The sequence below is a fragment of the Toxotes jaculatrix genome, chromosome 17 (genome assembly GCF_017976425.1).
Source record: "Toxotes jaculatrix isolate fToxJac2 chromosome 17, fToxJac2.pri, whole genome shotgun sequence".
In the NCBI taxonomy this organism is placed as follows: domain Eukaryota; kingdom Metazoa; phylum Chordata; class Actinopteri; family Toxotidae; genus Toxotes; species Toxotes jaculatrix.
Genome location: NC_054410.1, coordinates 18694185 through 18713860, shown reverse-complemented (window position 1 = coordinate 18713860; position 19676 = coordinate 18694185). Strand labels below are relative to the sequence as shown.

The 19676-nt window shown below is 41.4% G+C and overlaps 1 protein-coding gene across 7 annotated transcripts in view; it reads right to left on the bottom strand.

Annotated features, from left to right (window-relative positions):
- ralgapa1 (Ral GTPase activating protein catalytic subunit alpha 1) overlaps positions 1 to 19676 on the bottom strand; it is a 59942-nt gene that overhangs the window by 19024 nt on the left and 21242 nt on the right. For all 7 annotated transcript variants that reach the window (XM_041060335.1, XM_041060334.1, XM_041060328.1 and 4 more), the window contains 19 exons: positions 19414 to 19569; positions 18738 to 18866; positions 18474 to 18599; positions 17410 to 17468; positions 16776 to 16884; positions 14998 to 15108; positions 14789 to 14857; positions 14535 to 14672; positions 14091 to 14274; positions 12889 to 13007; positions 12600 to 12719; positions 10693 to 11338; positions 10409 to 10524; positions 9807 to 9931; positions 6521 to 6592; positions 5904 to 6027; positions 5351 to 5506; positions 2632 to 2790; positions 1688 to 1815 (listed from right to left, as the gene is read on the bottom strand). In XM_041060335.1, the coding sequence (XP_040916269.1) occupies positions 1688 to 1815; positions 2632 to 2790; positions 5351 to 5506; positions 5904 to 6027; positions 6521 to 6592; positions 9807 to 9931; positions 10409 to 10524; positions 10693 to 11338; positions 12600 to 12719; positions 12889 to 13007; positions 14091 to 14274; positions 14535 to 14672; positions 14789 to 14857; positions 14998 to 15108; positions 16776 to 16884; positions 17410 to 17468; positions 18474 to 18599; positions 18738 to 18866; positions 19414 to 19569 (2846 nt within the window). The remainder of the gene's footprint in view (positions 1 to 1687; positions 1816 to 2631; positions 2791 to 5350; positions 5507 to 5903; positions 6028 to 6520; positions 6593 to 9806; positions 9932 to 10408; positions 10525 to 10692; positions 11339 to 12599; positions 12720 to 12888; positions 13008 to 14090; positions 14275 to 14534; positions 14673 to 14788; positions 14858 to 14997; positions 15109 to 16775; positions 16885 to 17409; positions 17469 to 18473; positions 18600 to 18737; positions 18867 to 19413; positions 19570 to 19676) is intronic.

Here is a 19676-nt window from a genome sequence, read left to right as displayed (position 1 = left end):
AAACGAGCATGCGCGACATGTGTGTCATCCAGCTCGTGTACAGGGTCACACACACACACACACACATACAGTAGGCATGCGGACATACACACAACAAATGCAGAAAACGCACAAACATCAACTGTAGAGCTGTCTACATGTCTGCACACTCATTCAAGATTGCTGGAGTCACACAAAATGCACACACAAGGCGAAACATGTATATGTGGAAGAAAGTGCACACGCACACACAAACACAATGGGGCTGAGAGGCATTAGATACGAGCTACAGCTCCACACTGAGCCTAACAATCTCTCCGTCTCGCTGGGTGGAGGTGGCGGAGCAAAATGGCTTCTTCAACCTCCCCCTCCCCCCCCACTTCTTCCACCTTCTTGGCTAGCATCACCATCAACACTCGTATTATCTTTCTGAAAGGAGGGGGAACAGAGGAGAAAGACAAAGGAGCAAGACATAGAGGAAGAAAGAAAGACACCAAGAGGACAATTAAGATGAGATACAAAGAAGAGGAAGGGACCCAAGGCTAAGAGACGGGGATTTGGGTAAGGGTTGCATACATTTTGCTGAATCAACAAAGTGTGTCAGTGAGAGCAGTTCCAGGCTGTATACGTTAGCTTCACGAGGCAGAGGAGGTGACTATACTGTACTGTGTGCTAAAGCATTGCTTCTGGCTTTCACCAAGAATTCATACAATTAACAATCAGAAACCACATGTTATCGCAATGAATCGAAATAAACTTGAACTTCTCTGGAAATGAAGGGAAGAAGTACAGAAAAAAAAGAACAGACATAAACAGACAGACAGGAAGACAGTATCATTAGGGAATCAAATTGCTGTAAGTGCTGCTTAGAAGAAATTCCAATGATCAGTCAGTCGCTCTGCTTGCCTCAATGGGGGACATTGTCACCTCACAATTGCGCGCGTGTGTGTGTGTCTGTACGTGCACTTCTTTAACAACACCACATGGATCTGCATGTCTGTATGCGGAAATACATATGTGATTGTACTTCTGAGGTGTCCGTGCGAGTGCAATCATCTATCTGCGTTTGTTAGAATAAATACTGTGTGAGGAGAGTGTGTGTGCACGTGTGTGTGCATGAGTGTCCATGTCCATGTGTGTGAGACCAGAGAGCAAAACCCCTCATTTAGAAACAGCGTTAGAAAGGAGAGCCATCGATAAGTATTGACCGCTGGGCTTGTTCCAACCAAACTACCATCGCATTGGATCAAGCAGACAGACTGTATACACACCTGTCTGCCTGTCTCTCTTTCTCGCCTGCGCGCGTGCACACACACACAGTCGTTCCCAACTTTATGTGCCTGGCTGTGCACAACAAACACACACACACACACTTGATGTATAGCACTTCAGAGCCCACTAAATACAGCTCTATCACACTAGCACTTATATTCTGAAAGCCAAACACCACTGGACATTGATTTGCTATTCTTAACACTTGAGCTGAGTGATAACCAACATTCTCACTCACACATACATGAGCAAGGATTTCAACAGCCCACACAACAGCATAGATGTATTCTAACAACTTAAAGTAGGTAAGCAAAGCCTACAAACAACTAATTGTTAAAGAGCTGAGCATGAGGTGTTAATGAATAAAGGCTTCTGTACATACCTTTGGTGTCTGTTCTTGGTTTTGCATATTCTGAGTAGGGTTTTCAAAGGATACAAGTTCTGGTATAGAGGTATGAGGGATTTGAGAGCTCGACTGGCGTTGATGGCTGTGGCTCTGACCATGGTGGGCAAAATCTTCATGTCCACTATGGCACCGTCAAACAGCGGACCAAAGAACGGCACCTACAGACACAAAAACGCAAGTAATGAAACAGGCGTTGAACATGACAAACAACTCTATTTTTGATTTGTGGTTAATGAACCTACTGCCTATGGAAGCCTGTCAGACAAAATTGTATGTAATATTATGAAACAGGACAACCTTGGCCTGGCCTGACAAGTAATGACTGACATGACAGTTTTTTTAATGATATACTATTTTATTCAGCTTATGGTTTTTTGATTTAATTCAATACTTTGCTTGTGGAATCCACCAAAGAGAATAATGTCAGACTTTTTATTGAATTTGTTTGTAGACCAGGTCTCCAAGCCATGCACTCTATGACTGAATACAGTGCTTTCAGGACGACAACACGGAGAATATCTTATCTAACTTCTTTTTGGATTCATGATAATTCAATATTTTGCTTGTAGAATGAATGAAACGGAATAAGGTTATGTTATTAGTGCTGTGGTATCTATGTCATACAGAGAAAAAAACAGCATTTTATTGTGTTAGGTCTTGTTTGAAATAGAGTTATGCTATCAGTGCTGTGGTATTAACGTCTGTGTGTTTTAGACTGATACATTAACCAGAGCAACAAGACTCGGGGCAAGACTCTCTCTAGGATTGTTAGTCAATCTGGATGCATATCTGTGTAGTCTGGTAGGAAACATAAAATTATGAACCAAAACACTGTGTGTTTGTGGAGTTGTATTCCTTCCCAACTGACTCTCCAAATACATACAATATAAAAGCTCTAGCATCCACGCATAATTACACAAAATATTGACAACTGGCAGTTTGAGTCCGGAGTCAAAACGGTGAACACTGTTTACCTCTGGCTTTTTGAGAATATGGATGGAGTACATGTGGTTCTTCATGGGGTAGATGATGATTAGCACGTCTCCAAACTCCGTGGGGATGATTCCTCGACGGTAGTCTCTGGAATGTTCTGACCAGACGATGTGGACCTCGTCATTTCCCAGGTGTCTCAGCTGGAGGTGTGGAGGCAAGCGGGAAGAGGAAGGAGCGGAAAAGAAACATTAATACTAGAATCAAAATGGAATAAATGTCTCACATTTTCCTTTGCACTTTATAAATAACACAATCTGAGTCCATGCCAGACACAGACATACACGCAGAGGATCTCGCACAATGAACTAGATAGGCTGAATCCATCATAAACCCAAGGCTTTTGATTTTGTGCGTGTATGTGATATAGGTGGCCCTGAGGGTGATGGAGTGAGTGTGTGAAGATGGAGAGTGGACGCGAAGACAGAGTGAAGCTCCAGAAAGATGGAGTAAGGGCTGTAAGACAGATGGGATCAGGTCTGACGCTGTGTGCATGTGTGTGGTTCACATTCAGTCAGGGGACTACAGTCAGGGCATGACAGCTCTGTGATTAACCTTGATGTCTGCCAAAATACACACACACACACACACACACACACACACACACACACACACACACACACACACACACACACACCCCTCCCCGCACAGACATTTCTCTACTTGTCTGGTGTGTCACACACCTTCAGATGGCTGCCGCTCTTGGCCTTGGCCTTCAGACAAACACAAGATATTTCCCTTTAAATGTGTCTTTAACTGGAATCAGCTGTGTACTTTGTCACGGTTTGTAAAAACATATAATTTGTCTGCATAATGTGAAGGGATTTGTTGACCCAAAATGCTGTACCACATTACACCAGTACCAAGATGTATTTTTATTTTTACACACACAACTCACTCAACTCTCATATAAGCCTGAGGTGGAATACATTAATATGGAGGCCTTGAGAACTTGTTACCTTATTCATCATGTTTGGAAGTTACTTCACCCACTTGCCATAATGACTCTACATGAATTTACCTGACTGCACTGAGTTATAGGGCTAATTAACCTTGATATATGAAGCAGAGTTAGGGAAATATGTGAGGAATAGAGATGTATTCTGCTTAAAATAAATCTTTTAGAGGCACTTTCCTCTGACGGTACTTGCAATTCAAAGTGTCAGCAAGACACACAACTCACAGTGATACTGAAAACTGAAGGGCTCTGCCATTATTGCATTTGGAGAGTGAGAATTATGAGCTTTAAGCAGTATTTTTGGGTGTCAGAACAATTAGATGACACAGTCTAATAAGGCAAAGTGGAGTCTTAGTGTCTGATGTGCTTCTCTGAGCTGGATCGCTGTTTTAAATGTAGCTTTAATCCTTTTAATCATGTTTCAAGCAGATGTGGTATGAACAGGACCAGAACACACCGAGAACTGGACAAATGCCCTGCAATGGACTAAAACCACACTGCGGTGTCTACTGCTGTGTGTGTGTGTGTGTGCAGGAGGGTGGATGATAAATGCCTGCCAGTATGGACATGTGTATGTCTGTCAGTTTAACCTCCTTGTGGACACATTTGTCAAACTGTGTGTGTATGTGTTTGTAAGCCTGTGTGTGTGTGTTTGTGTGTTAACTAACGTGCATGTGTGGTTCTGTGTCCAGCAGCAGCGCAAATTCATAGTGGTGCGTTTATTTGTGCAGACTGATGTGAATGAAGCCCTTTGTGGATGTGTATTTGTGTCACGTTAAACAGGTTTATAGTGTGTGTGTGTCTGTGTGTGTGTGTATATGTGAGTATGCGTGTTTGATGGGGCCATCAGCTGATCAGGGAGACGGATCGTGTCGGACCAGGCGCTGATAATCCAATCAGGAGCCTGCAGCGACGTGATAGGCCGAGAAGCAGGAAGTATGATCTGATTAAAAGGACATTATGGCCATGTGCAGAGCGCCCAGTGCCTGGGGGTTGACAGGTGTGCACACACGCGCACATACACATACACATACACATACACATGCATAGATACACAATAAACCTGCCTGCCTAGACACTGATACAAGTCCACACCATGCACAAACACAGACGTGATTACTGCTAAGAATTATTGGAAACATTGGCGTGCTGTAGAAACATTGACATCAACAGATTGGTGTCTGTGTGTGTGTGTGTGCGTGCGTGCGTGTGTGTGTGTGTGTGTGTGTGTGTATGTGTGTGTGCAGCAACTTATGGTCATTTGCAATGTCACTCTCAGGCAAAGAGCGGAGTGGGAAGGAGGAAAAGAGGGAGGAGGGAAAGGTCAGACGGGGAGAAGAGGAGAGGAGAGGCTTTTTTCTTTTCTAAACTCCTCTTATTGCACTTATTTCTTATTTGCCCTCATTAAATAAAAGTACTGATATTAGAGCAAGAAAAAAGGGTCCTTATTATTACTAGTTACACCACACAGACACACACATTGCTGCCGTTTGTGAGAGGGTAATAGCTAGAGGATAAACAGATGGATACAGACAGAAAGTAGGTACGGTTCCATCCAACTGCAATGAAAGTTTGAAACTTTTGAAAGGTCACAGAGTTTGTGTGTTGTTCAAAATCACCCAGCAACACACAGGTAACTAGCTGCTCTTCCAATAAGTGGACAGAGGAGAGTGAACACTATGAACTCCTTTACTTCCATCAACGCCCCTAGATGACCAAGCACCATTCAGACAGGTGTGTGTTACCTTCTTGGTGAGGTTGTGGTCCTGGTCGTGGGGCATGCGGGTGGAGACGTGGTAGATAACCTCGGTAGTAGAGGTGGCGTAGTAAGGTGTGGTCTGGCCTGTACTGCGATTCCTCTGGAGACCTCCCATGAAGCCACAGTGAGTGGTGAGGTCCACCTACGTGTCCCATACACAACATGCAGGACACATTAAAAATAGTAACTCCCTTTCTATCCTCTATCAAAGCCTAGAATAGAAAAATAATCAAACCAGACTTCCTCTGAACTCATTAACCAGCAAACCAAGATAAAATGTTGACATCTTAAAAAGAACAAAAAATGTGATTACACAAGTCAGCTAAAACTTCTCAGAGGGACAATATTTAACCAGTTTAATCATTAATAACATGACGATGATTAAAATATTAGTTGCAGAGCAGATAACTAGATGCAGTTATGCAATTAATTTAGAAAATGTCAAGAAAACAATATAAAGCTAAATGTACAATTCGACTGTGTGAAGGAGACAAACAACGTCAGCACATTTAAGATTATCTGAACAAACGTGTTCCTACCTCCCAGCCCAGTCCAGAGACAAAGTCTTCATAAGCCTGGCTGCCCGTTGTGTTGGTGAGTATGGAGTGTTTGTCTTCTTGGCCTTCAGCGACATAAAATACAGCTATTTTATGGGTCTCACGGCTGGAAGAGAACGAAGGAAAAGCAAAACAATGGTGACCAACACGGCAACTAGTGGAAAATGATTTGCTACAGTGGTGACATCTATTGTACCAATTTCTATGAGTTTATTACTTTACCAAAGCTTTATGCAAGTACTTCCCAAAGAAAGATACAAGGGGTAGAGGTATAATAACTTCACAGTGGAACGGGATGCGGTGTAATAGGGCAAAGCATAGCTGTTACTGAATCTAAGAACCCATCAGTCCATGTCTGTGTTTTAAAACTGCACTTAAATCAATATTTAAAGAACCCTGAATGTCTTAGGGACTATAGGACTCTGCTGTATCCCATTTAGAGCAGAATGAAAGAGGGAATAAATGAAAGAATTGTGAAACAGAAGGGAGAATTCAAATCATGAACTGACAAAAACCTGAATGAGAATATCGAAAAGAGGAGATGGATGGAGGAATGCACTAAAGGACAAGAGGTGCTTGACTTTTTTACATTTCCTTACCATTGCCTTGAGTCCAGGTTCTTCAGCTCTCTCAGTAACTTCTCATTCTTCCTCAACAAATGAAAGTTACTCCTGCAAAACACAGACACGAACAGGTTAGGAATCATTATCCAAAGTTATGGCTAAACCTTCCTTCCCACCATTATCTGGATACTACCCTCATCTCTCCTAATTGGCTGGTTGCCTGTTTTTGTCACTGTTTCCTGGAAAAAAAAAAAAAAAACCCCCAAAACAACGACCAATCCCGTGCCAGCTAATAAGACGAGTGAAGTAGAGCTGGCAGGACTTCTGGTGAAAAGGACCAGAAAAAAAAAAAGCTCATGATTGAGGAAAAAAAAGAAAGAAAAACAAAACAACACAAAGAAGACTTTATTCATAGCCAAGTGAAAATGAATGTTTGACGTTTTAAAATACATGGTAAATGAACACTTTTTCAAAAAGAAATTTGGTCGTACATTCTCATCTCAGTTCAAAAGACCTTTGGGTAGCTTTGTATTGAGAAAAATGTCCTCTTATGTCAGGCTCTGAGCAGCGGTCTAATTCAGCAGATTTCCCACACACATAGATTGTAGAGCATTGCCTCCATCAGCATAAGAATGATTCACCAAAGAGCTTGTAGGTCAGTAAAGTATATGGTCTGGTAAGAAATTAGCTTGTTCCCTTTTCAATTTTCAATCCTCCAGCATGAGAAATTGGAAATGGGCCCTTTTCACAGTCATAATAATAAACTCTTTATAGTAATGCTGAATCAAAAAAACTGACCTCCAATGGCTGTGTGCATGGACTTTGTAACATACATTTTGCTTGTTAATAATAAATACAACTGACTGGCAAACTCCTTAAAGAAAGGCCAGCTAGAGGCTCTGATACCAGGTCAACAAAAATATAAAACTACCACTGCCAAGTCCACCATTTGTCAGATGTTATTTTTGCATTTGAAAGCAATGGAAAAACATTTAATAAGGAAGAATTTGGAGGATTTAGAGATCACAAGACTCCGGCAATTACTGAATGAAGAACCTGTAGGAACAAGGTTACTAAATAACCACGCTAACCTATGCCCTATTCACAAATTTCTATTCACAGTTGAATCTTTTTATTTTCAACAGTTGTTACTAGAGGTCAGTGTACACCTGAAAGATGTCAAGACACTACAACAAGGATGAGGTAAATCTTTATGCACCCTTGCTCTTTGTGACTAGAACTGGATTTGAGGGTGAAAACAATATCTCTAAAAGCCAGGGTGTGCTTGAAAAGAACTAGCTTGTATGGTGTGTCTCCTGACTGCATTTGAAGGCAAAAGTGTTGGTGGTTGCTCTGAACAACCACAATCAAAAGTGGGTTGAAAAGTTGGTTGCCATACACAGGAGAAATATACGATAATCTTCTAAATATGGGGATAATGGCTTGTATTTTCAGACGGTCTTTAATGGATGTACGAGTGACAGAAAGCTTAAAGCAGAAGTTCAAATCCTGGTTACTCTCTCAGCTCGACACACCTGGCCAAACACTGCATGGAGTAACTGTGAGTGTTGGACGGACAGATTCAGAAATGAGCAATTTCAGATGCCTTTTCACAATTCAACAAGCATTTCTGTTTCTATACTGATGCCTAAACTGTGCTGTTACAAATATAGATTACTGCATATTATTATTATTACTACCATACTGTAAATGAGCAAATGTAACATCTCATGCTCTCCACAGCTACTGTCACTGCCACTTCCAGGGTCCAAAGAGAAAAAGGTAATAAAAGATAATAATGAAAACAAAAGCCTTTCATACAGATCAACTAGTCCAGGGACCCTTCAAAATGTCTCAGGGACCAGCCACCAACCTCGGCACCGCTGATATAAAACCAAGACTCGAACAGTGAAGCCTGGAGTGGACTGATAATGACATATCATTCTTTTCACTCTCAGAGAGAGGGAAAAAAAAGAGAAAAGGAGAGGGAGATAAAGAGACAGAGGGAGACAGCAATTTGCTCTTTATTAAACTGATACTTGGTAATGGCCTCATTCTCTGCTCTGAAAGACTCCATTTACATCCTGGATTATAGGGAAAAGCATAAAAGGAGACACAGACACACACACGCACGCATGCATTCACACACGTGGGTGACTGTCAGTATCTTACTGTCTGTAATGTCCCCATATGAATACCTGGAGAGACATAAGGGGACAATAACAGATGATTAGACAATCTCTTCTTATCTTTCCTTCTCAGCCTTCTATCCTCTTTTTTTTTTCTGTTTCTCTAGCCGTCTCATTTTTCCCCCCATATTCACTCACATTATTTGGGCTCCATTTCTTTTTTGCTTATTATTCCCTTTCCACATCTCTGTGTGCCTTACTCATCCTGTTTTCTGATTTGCCACATCTCCCTCCATCATTCTCTTCTTCAACTACTGCCTTTTATTCTAACTCCAAATGGGTTGAGTTTGATCAATAGAGTACTATACTCATTATCACACACTCTTATGCGCACACACACACACACACACACACACACACACACACACACACACACACACACACACACACACACACACACACACACACACACACACACACACACACACACACACACACAGTGTGTTAAGGAGTCCATTGTGCAGGGTGAATGCAGACGGTGTAATTCCCTGGATAAAGTATAAAGAGCGATGAGTGTCCATTAGCTGGCCAGACACATTTAAAGTGATACCTTGACATTGTGTATTTTAACCCAGAGTCATTGAGAAGATGAAATGCTGTGCCATGTGAATGGAAAAACGTGGCATCTAATTAGCTCAAAATACTTTGTTGAGTTTGAAATTTTTGTCTCATTTGCATTCAACAAGCATTCGGTTTGTTCTAGAGGAGACACACATTAATAAAAGACGGCCCATTCATATGTCCTACAGCAACCTGAAAAACAGCCTCTGTGTAGAAAACTCCATATTCATTGGCCCTCAAGCACAAAATAATCAAAAATAGTGTTTTCATTTTTCTTTTTTTCCCCCCTTATGTTTTCTTATAAAGGTAAAAGTAAACTGAAAAATAAAAAATCCCTATATAAGATGGTCCTCATGAGACTCATGAACATTCTGATTACCTTCACAGGGCCTCAAACTACCGCAGGAGATATAAAAGACATATTTAAAAGGAGGCATGGAGGCAAGAAACATCAACAGAAATATACAAATAGAACAAACATAACCAAACTGACTACTTGTTGATTTTTTTTTTTTTAAGCATTAAAAAGTCCAGTTTTATTTGGGCACTCGTCTGTCTGTGCCTGGTCTCACCTCTTCTCCCAGGAGTTGAGTCCCAGTATGTTGATCAGTAGTCTGCAGTAGTAGAAGGCTGACTGTGGTGTCTGGGTCTCTGGTTCAGTCTGCTGCACTGCCCTCATGTTCAACTCCTCACCTCTCTGAAACATTCGACATTTCACTTCAATAGATGAAAAACAAAAATGCAAAGAAAGGAAAAAATCAATCTAAGAGAATCTACCATGTAATTTAGAAGTGGTAAGGAATAAGAACCTTGGCTAAAAGAAAACACCTAGTTGATTCTTTCACATTAAATATTCTAACAAACTTAAAAAAATCAAGACATCAGATCAAACTGTGATTGGATTAGAGAAGCAGCAGAAAGCAGAGAGCCTTTTTCTTTGATATTATTTCTGAAACATTACAAAGTTAGCTCAAAATTAGTTTGGATGCAGGACAAAAACAGCTGGTGATCTTTCCGTTACCTCCTGAAACATATTATTACTTCTAATTAGTATTAGCCCAACTATACACTTGCTAGTACTGCACTTGGGAGGTACCAGTAGTTGAGTATTCGCTTTATCAAGACGCCACAGGAACTAAGAAATAGAAAATTAAAGTGGTTTAACACTACGCACATGAAGGACAAACTCTCTCTCAGCGGCGCTCTGCTTCAGGATGGCATTGATCACATCGTTCTCCTGCTTCTCTGAAACACAAGCTGGAGGAGGGGCTGGGATGTTGAGCGGCATGCCTGTGGGGACCAATCAGAATTATTCTTCCAAGGTTTGGTGTTTTGCTCTCTTTAGAGCCTCAGAACAACACATAGACTCCAATGTTGGTTCTTATATTATGCAGGTTCATCTTTTTAAATAATGAGGGGCAGTCAAGAATTAAGGAAAACGTGTGTGTGTGTTTATACCTGCTCTCTGTAGACACTCCGGACTGGAGTATCCCAGATACTGCAGCATTTCATCCAGTGCATCATCACCTTCCCTCAGTGAATCCCACGCTGGCACTGCCTCCCGACACACACGTTTAGCCAATGGCGGAACTAGAATCTGTTCCAAGCCGGACTCCACCCGGTCCACCTCCCCATCCATTCTTTGCTCCTTCTCTTCTTCTTGCTGCTCCTCCTCCTCCCCATCTCCTCCGTCTCTGCCTCCTCTTCGATCTCCCTTCTCCTCTTCACCTACTTTCCTCTCCTCCCCTTCCTCCTCCCCCTCTTCCTGAAACTCTTGCCTCTCACCTTCCAAACCTCGTCCTCCCTCCTCTGCCTCCCTCTCCTCTTGCCCGTCCTCTTGGCTGTCTTCTCTCCTCAACCCCATCTTTTTAGGTGGACCTCCTGGAGAGGTGCGTAAATGAAGATTCGCACTGTGAGGTGATTGTGTGTGTGTTAAAAGTGTGTGTGCTGGGCTGGTTGGGGAACATGGTGGAGGCCCGTAGAGGACAGCAGAGTCCCAGGAGTGTTTTCCAGCTACGTCTCGGATGATAACACGAACGCATGCAGGAGCAGAGGACAAACCAGCTGTCATTCCACCCCCTGGTACACCAGACTCTGACCGGATCTGGGAAACAGAGGAAGAAAGGAACAGTATGAAATACAGGATCTCTCATATTTATACATTTATATTTATTATTCTCATTATAAATAATCATCCTTCACACAATTCACACCTCAGCTGTCTGGTAAAAGCATATCTCAACTATGCAAAGCATCACTATCTGTAGTGTTTTACTGTGTTAACCTGAGTTGGACTTCAGGAGGAACAGGCTTACAGATATCAACATGTCATGTTAGCAGCAATTATGAAAGTAAATTATTTGAATAGCAAATCACCCTTAAAACCAGAGTCACAACGTGTTTCACAGGTGTGCATAAAAACACAATACCATGAAATACAACAAGAATTTAGCACATTTGGAGGAGACAGAAAAAAACTCCTGGACTAATCTCACATTAAAAATATGGCAGACGGAGGAATCCATAGCATGTTAACACTCTTCAGATGGTGTGCTTAGGATGCAGCATTTCTTCCCAAACAGAGGAGATTAAAGATTTGAATCCAGGATAAAGAAAGAACTTCCTCTTTCATTTAAGCACAAAAGTGCGTTACAAAGTTTTCAGTCTCTGCAGGACAAATGTGGCCTACAGCACGATGGCTTTTTTTGATACCTTCAAGTACGACGTTATTTTAATTAGAATTGCTGATACATATACATACATACAAACATATATAATCTGCTTTCGGTTTAAAACCAAGTAAGCCCTATCTCTTGAGTGTACAATTCTCTCTCAAAATATGAAAACACCTTGGACAATAGAGAAAAGTGGGAAAAAGAAGCTGGAATGATGCTCTTCTGAGGAAGCTTGGGGGAAGATTTGCAGCTTTCTACGGCCCTCAACTGATTGGAGAGCGCACTGCTAGAAAAAATATTATACGATATTTTAAGACTCCAAACCAGGAAAAATATTAGAACAGAAGTTTGGCATGTTGGAGACAATGTGGGTCCACGGATGCAAATCATTTTCATATATTTGTTGGTGTCAGGCAGTATTAAGCTAAAAGTACAGCCAAGCAAGGCTAATGTTGGCATATTACCGTGCTGTACAACTGACATTTCCATCCCTAGAGTGGCTGAAAGTTAATAAAGTAGTAGCAGTCTCAGCTACAAACAAACTGCCTTTTAGGTTAGAGCTCAGTCAACATAAACCACTCCTGACAAACAGTGGTTTAAACTGGTGTAAATGGAATGTAGTGTGACCTCGGCTCTAGTATGAATCGTACAAAGCTTCAAATCTTGCATTTTTCTTTCAGTTGAGGTTACCTGGAGCACTGACAGCAGTGTGGAGCCGTTCAGAACCAGAAACTGCAGGTTTGGTGAATGGAAAAGTTCTGGTCCAAGATCAACGCTCTCACAGAACGGGTTGTCTTGATTTTCACACACCTGGAAAACATGGGCCATAGTGTTGCTAAAGCAAAATGCAGTGATTAAAATAGTATAGTATAGAAAACTCTTTAGACTTTTATTCCTGTCAGGACAAACAGGTAATCATCGCCATGTATGATACGCCACACTAGTACCATCATTACCACCAAACACACATTAACAGTACCTGACTAGACAGAGTAGCCGGGCCTCCAGACATGGGATAATGTCCAAGGTGGTTGACCAGGTGGGTGATGACTGTTCTGGCTGCGATGGAAACCAGGCCCTGCTGAATACGGCTACGAACTGCAGAGAGACCAGGGAAAACGCAGACAGAGGACCTGAAGTACTCAAGGATACAGTTAAGAAAAATACTAATACTACTAAAAGTACTATGACTTGATAGTTAGGCTCCAAGTTACAGCAAAACTTCAAGAATTACCAAAAAACAATAGGAAGAGGTAGAAACACACAATCGGTAGTTTGCCCCATGCTGAGAAGAAGCCAATGCCATCACACACTGTGCTGCCAACAGATCCTGGCTAATCAACATCATTACACACACACTGTGACACACACACACACAAACACACACTTTCCATTAGATCCTTATTGACAGGGCTGTGTGAAGAGTACAGATATGTATTGACCAGACATTTTCAACAACTCCCTAAACCTCAGGAGAGCTACGGAGGATGAAGAGAGAAGAAAAAAAGACAAACATAGAAGGCCAGTGAGAAAAAAAAACAAAAACGAACTGAATATTAGCAGAATTGAATGTTAAAAGACAAGAAGATACAGAGGAGAGAAGACAAGAGAGGAGAATAGAAGAGAAACATGGTCTATCAGGGTGCACCAGTTATTAGACTAGTCACTGTGTCCTGGTGGACCACAGCAGGGGACAATACACACTCTCACACGGATGCAGACAGGTGCGCTCACATACATACACACTCACACGCCTACCTTCTTCCATCTTTAGTGATTGGCAGTGGTTTAGTGGATGACTCTGGGTCATTTTGTCCAGAGATTTTGTGTGTTTGTGTGTATGTGTGTGTGTCTTTCTATGTGTGGACAAATTTGGTTCGAAACCATGTTTGTGAGGACACTTTGGCTCTTCCTCACAACTTCAAAGGCATGTTTGAGGGTTAAGACTTGGTTTTAGGGTTCAGGTTAGGATTAGGGTAAGGGTTCAGGTTAGGCACTTACTGTGGACTCTATAGATATGTACCAGGCGCAGTCTTTCATGTCTATATATTTCTGACCATTTGAAGAGCAAATTACATCCTTACATGCTCATTCCTGTTTCTTATATAGCCTTATATAATCAGTCATGGTGCCAAATGATGGTCACAGTGGGTTCTATAGTGTGGCTGTTAGATAAATTACCTTCGGTGACAGGCTGTAGTTTGCTGGAGCGCTCTGAGTCCGGGCTGTGCAGTGGCTCTGGTTCTCTGAGGCTCTCTAATGGCAGGAACGGGTCGTAATCTGGACTCAGCAGGTCTGACAGCTGCAGAGGGTAATACTTGGGACTGCTGAAAGACTGTGCTCCATACACACAACCGTGCAATACCTGGACAGAGTTTGAAAGAAAAGGAATGGGTGAATTTACTGGATGCTCTTTTAGACTGGATTCCAATTTGCCTCATCTATGGCTCATATTCAGTTTTAACATGATGATTCTTATTTGTTATTGTAACTAAAAAAAAAAAAAATGTGTTTTCACTATGTGTCATATTTTAGTCAAATGGTGCAAAAGTTTAATATTAAGATTTTTGTTAGAAGACTGTGTGTGTGTGTAAAGGGCCATGTCACATTCTCACACTAGCACACCTTATAAATACAGCTGAGCAGAGTCTTGGTAGGCTGGTCTCTCTCTGGAGGGCTTCGAGTTTGAACAGGCTGAAGGAGAGTCTTTGGAGGCAGAGCCATCACCCAGTCCAAAAGACACAACAGGAGGGAAACTACCAGCTGCAACACACACACAGGCACTGTGAGAAGTCCTGGTGATACAAGGTTACTTCCTAAGCAAAGTGAGTGATATAGTGAGAAAAGGTGAGAGGTGGATTTTTGTGTGTGTCTGTTACCCTCTTATCAAGTTCATGAGGAGAAGACTCAGTAGTAGGCAGCAGGAATGTGATGGTGGCAATCAAAATCTGAGACAAATAAAAATCAATCGTTTTCTTTGTTAAAACTGTTACTACAATATTAAAAGAAAATTAAAGTAAATGAATTAGACCAGTGTTTAGAAAAGTTCCATTATTTGTTCAGAAGTGTAAAGTCATTTATGTCTCACCTCTACGATCTTCTTTGGAGTATCAGGGGGGAATTTTTGAAGATGATCCACGTAACTGATCAGGAGGTGAAGGATGTCCGACGCCACCAGGGCTACATTCTTGTTGGGGTACTGGGAGATGAAACACACATTGTCATTCATGTTAATCCAGTTTCTGTGGGTAATTTCAGATATTAGTCATCATACCTTGATCACATAGTCAAACAGGGTGTTTAAGGGTTACAAGGATCTACTGTATATTTTTACTGTCGAATGAAAAAAACAAACTTTTCCACTGTCCCTATGCTAAAAAAGAGTCTGTACATAAATACTCCACAAAGAAGCTTTATCATTTTTTTCTCTTAATTATCCATAGTAGTATTCCCATTTTTTTCTTTTCCTGTTACTGTGGTTTTACATAAACTTGTGTATATAATAATTAGGACACAGTAAAATAAAGGCTGGTTTGTACGAGGAGAAAAAAATTACACATTAGTCTAATGAGGATCAGCACCCACAAAACAAAGAATGCCTCCAGATGAAAAGGAAGGAGGACAAGGAGGACAACAGGAAGAAGGGGCTCTGCATGGAAATATGACAATCCCCCAGGCTGTGTGTATGTGTGTGTAATCGTGTGCATGTCGCAGAGCCCATGACTGAAGCCACTGGCTGCTGGTATGAAGGCAAGAGATTCAAAAGTGGACAAGACGTGTGTATGTATGTGATAGTGTGTGAGAGAGTGTGTGTGTGTTTGTGTGTGTGTGACACAGCTTGCAGCATTCCCCCTGGATTAGTCTGCTATCTGAAGGAGGACCAAACATATTGACAGTCCAGGGTTTGCTCCCAGGAGTAAGTGAATGCAAGTGTGTGTGTATGTGTGTTACTGTAGTGTCTTAGCGGGCCATTGGCTGCCGATACACAAGCTAGGGATTCCAAGGTGGAAAAGGTATGTGTGTGTGTGTGTGTGTGTGTGTGTCTGTCTGTCCATCTAGAGCCATTTGGCTACAGATGAGACAGTAAATGTTGGACAGTGTTCTTCTGATCCACAGGCCTCCCAGTCTAGTGGCCCGAAACAGACAATGGCAACTGAGGCAATTTCACCAACACTAACAATCATCTCCAACAATGTTTTCCATCATACTTTGGCTGCTTGCAGACCACCGTGTTTAACACAACCACGAGCACAACCTAACCATCCAGTATTCATTCCGTATTTTGGCACGCTGAAATTTACTATCATTTCGATTTTAACCAGTTCTCTTCACACTCATTTCAACTGTTTTAATCCTTTTAGGTTCTGTGCTTTCCAATTTCAGACACAGCAAAAACAACAGTCCTTTCATGAACCCTGGAGATGTGGCTTTAGCTAATCATTTCTAGGGAACATAAAACAGGGAACATTAAGTAGGATTTTGAAAGTGCATGTAAATATTAAATTTGGTCATTTATATAATGAATTTATTATTGAAGTAAATCCTGAAATGCCAGATGAATAATCATTATGTTATAAAACCACAGTCAGCCTAATTACACATCCAGACAGAAGAAGAACAGATGTTCAGACACTACTGTGCTGTGCAGATCAGTGTAAAAACAGCCTGTTTGATTCAGAGTCACTGCCAAAGTTTGAGAGCAGGCAAAGACTGTGTCAGATCATCTACTTTAGCTGGGTTCATGTGTTAACCCTTATATTTCAATGACCGACTTTTAGTGTGTGTTTGAAGCTTGGGAAGTTGAATTTTAGAGCCTAGGTGCAACATAACCAAAGCTTTTTAAAGTAGTGTGGAGTTGTGACCGACCTTCAGAGTAACACAGATGACGTTGAGAGCATCTTTAATCTGTGGATGCTGAGTCCCGTGAGCGAGTTCTTCACACAGCCAGATACCCAGACTGCACAGAGCCACACACCTAACAAAACAACACAAACACAGTATGAGCAACCAGTGAACATATGCTGCTGTATGTTTGGAAACGGTGAACATATTAAACACACACACACTACATGGGTCGTGTTTGTATAAAGACGCCAACAAACAGAATGTTGTGCTGTTACGGTAATATACGATATTATTACAGGGTAATCAACTCATGTCTTTCACAGGCATGAGTCTGTTATTTAAAAATGATGCACTTGTTAAAATTCAAACCTGCAACTACATGGACTGTATCATTTTTAAATATAATAATGTTTTGAATTAATTTACATTTTAACACTAACTTTAACCATCACAACTAAATGCCTAACCCCAACCCTTACCTTAACCCTAACCTGAATCCTAAACCCTAAACCAAGTCTCAACCCTCTAACAGTCCTTTGAAGTTGTGAGGACAGGCCAAAAAGTCCTCACTACAATGGTTTTAAACCAAATTTTTTCCACACAATGGAAGACATGCACACACACACACACACACACACACACACACAGTATTTACCTAGCAGGAGCAGAGGGTTCGTCCCTGGCAGAGGTCAGAATGGTTTTGATAATGTGCTCCTAAACAACAAAGAATAGACACAAACTGTTAATTTGTCTAACAGAAAATAAACCACTGGTTATGTGTGTGTTTATCTCTGCATGTGCAACATCTGGTTCAGGTCCCAGACTTAACCTTTCCACCAGGTATAATGAAGAGACTTACTGAGTGCACAAAGTAATTGTTTTTCTGATAATAACAAAAGTGATTCATGGAATAACATTATGAGATGTTTATACTGTATACGTTATACACACGCACTGCACTAAATATGGACACACAGTCGCAGTACAGACGCATCTACACATACGCACCCCCGCCCCCAAACACATTCACACAGTCACTTGTCCCGTCCCTCCGGTCAGTGTTAATGACCGCTTAGTGATTCAAAACAAGTTTCTGCCTTGTAAGAAACCAGTGAGCAGGCCCGAGGTGCTGCCATGCATGGCATTAGCTGTTTACACAGCAACAACAAGAATAACAACATCGCTCCCATAGCTCTGGACTGTTACAAGAATGGCTGATGAGGCATTAACCTATTAGTTTGGTTGTGAGACCCCCTATGGACAGCAGACAAGGTTTGCACTGACCTGCATTATACACAAAGTAGGTAAGTGTTTGACCTTGTGCTTTGGTAGTAAACTGATATATTTTTATTCAGCAGACGCAGAGTTTCACTTTAATGGTACAATCAAACTCTTCTCACCAATAATTTGGACATTAGAGTCGCTCAGTGACTGTTCCGAGGAGGGATGCTGCTAAACTAAGTGAAAGCTAATTAAAAGAAGTTGCTATTTTTCTGAAAACATTCTATTATTCCTCTCCTTTATCTACTGGACTGTGGTTTTCTATAATATAATTACAAATTATAATGATTTTGATGAAGTACAAAAGCATGATAACCTTCTCCAGATCAAGCTAACTAGCCTTTTGAAGACAAATGTCTTGTTTAAAAAAAAGACACATGGGTGATGCTCAGCTAACTAATTACCCCTCAGTCCCAAACTACTACCGCTTCCACTGACCTTGACATCCGGGAACTTGGTAAGCACCACGTCGGCTGTGGTGGGATGGAGGGCCGGAAGCTCCCCGTAAAAGTTGGGAAAACACACCAGAGATCCAAGGAGGATCTGAGCCTCTACTCTTGGAGCCTGGAAAGGAGAAGAGGGAAGAAAAAGGAAAGTGGAGAGAGAGAGAAACAGGAAATGCAAATTAAATGTGTGTCATCATGTACTATACAGGTGTGACACACTCTGTTTGGACTGAACAATTAAACGTGTGTTTCTTACATTCAGTGATGAGCAGGCAGTAACTCTAGAAGCTGCAATGATAAAGTCCAGGATCAGCATGGTGGCCCCGGGCAGACCGATGCTGAAGAACCTGGGACTGCAGTGCTTGATAATGGTGTTCACAATATCCTGTTAAAAAAAACAAAAATATAAAAACAGTATAATTAAAATATTTATCTAATAAGCAGTCCTACACTGACACAGTATTGCACTTGAATAACATTGTTACATTCATGATGGAGAGATTTTTAAGATATTTCATAGCATTGTGTTTCCAATGAGTTCTTCTTCTCCTTCTCAAAACCTGGTGCCTACATTACCCACAATGCAAATAAACCACAAGCAATTCAGTTGGAGATTCAGGTGTTTTATGTTATAGCCTTGAGTCTCAAGCAGAGATGAGGAGGAGGGTACAGAGGTCTGATAAGGTCACGTCTTCACACCCCCAGATTTTTTTTTTCATTTTCAAACTTGTAGTCTTTAACTCCAGCCGACTCAGGTGACATCACTTGAGGCCAATTTATCAGACCTCACAAAGACAGTCCACTTAGACACTCATTCTTGCAACTTCTACCAATGAAGTATGTTTTTTTTTCAGGTTTTATTCGTGTATTGTTAAATGGAAATGTTAAACCAGATGCAGTTTAACAGTTCTGTCACCTCCATAACACCCTACCTGGTCTTGGTGCAGCAGCCCTTGGTGCATGATGTTGTAGAAGTGTGTAAGGAAGTCTGTGTTTGGGGAAACATCTTGTCGTCTCTTCATAATCCTGCAGATCAGCTTGTAGGCATGAAGCTTCCCCTGCTTGTAACGCTCTGTCAGCATGGTGGCCTTAAGAGAAGAAAAACAAAAAACAAAACATACACGCATACATGTGAGCATAAAAAACCATAAATAAGAAACCATTAAACAAGATATACATAAATACATATGCAGGG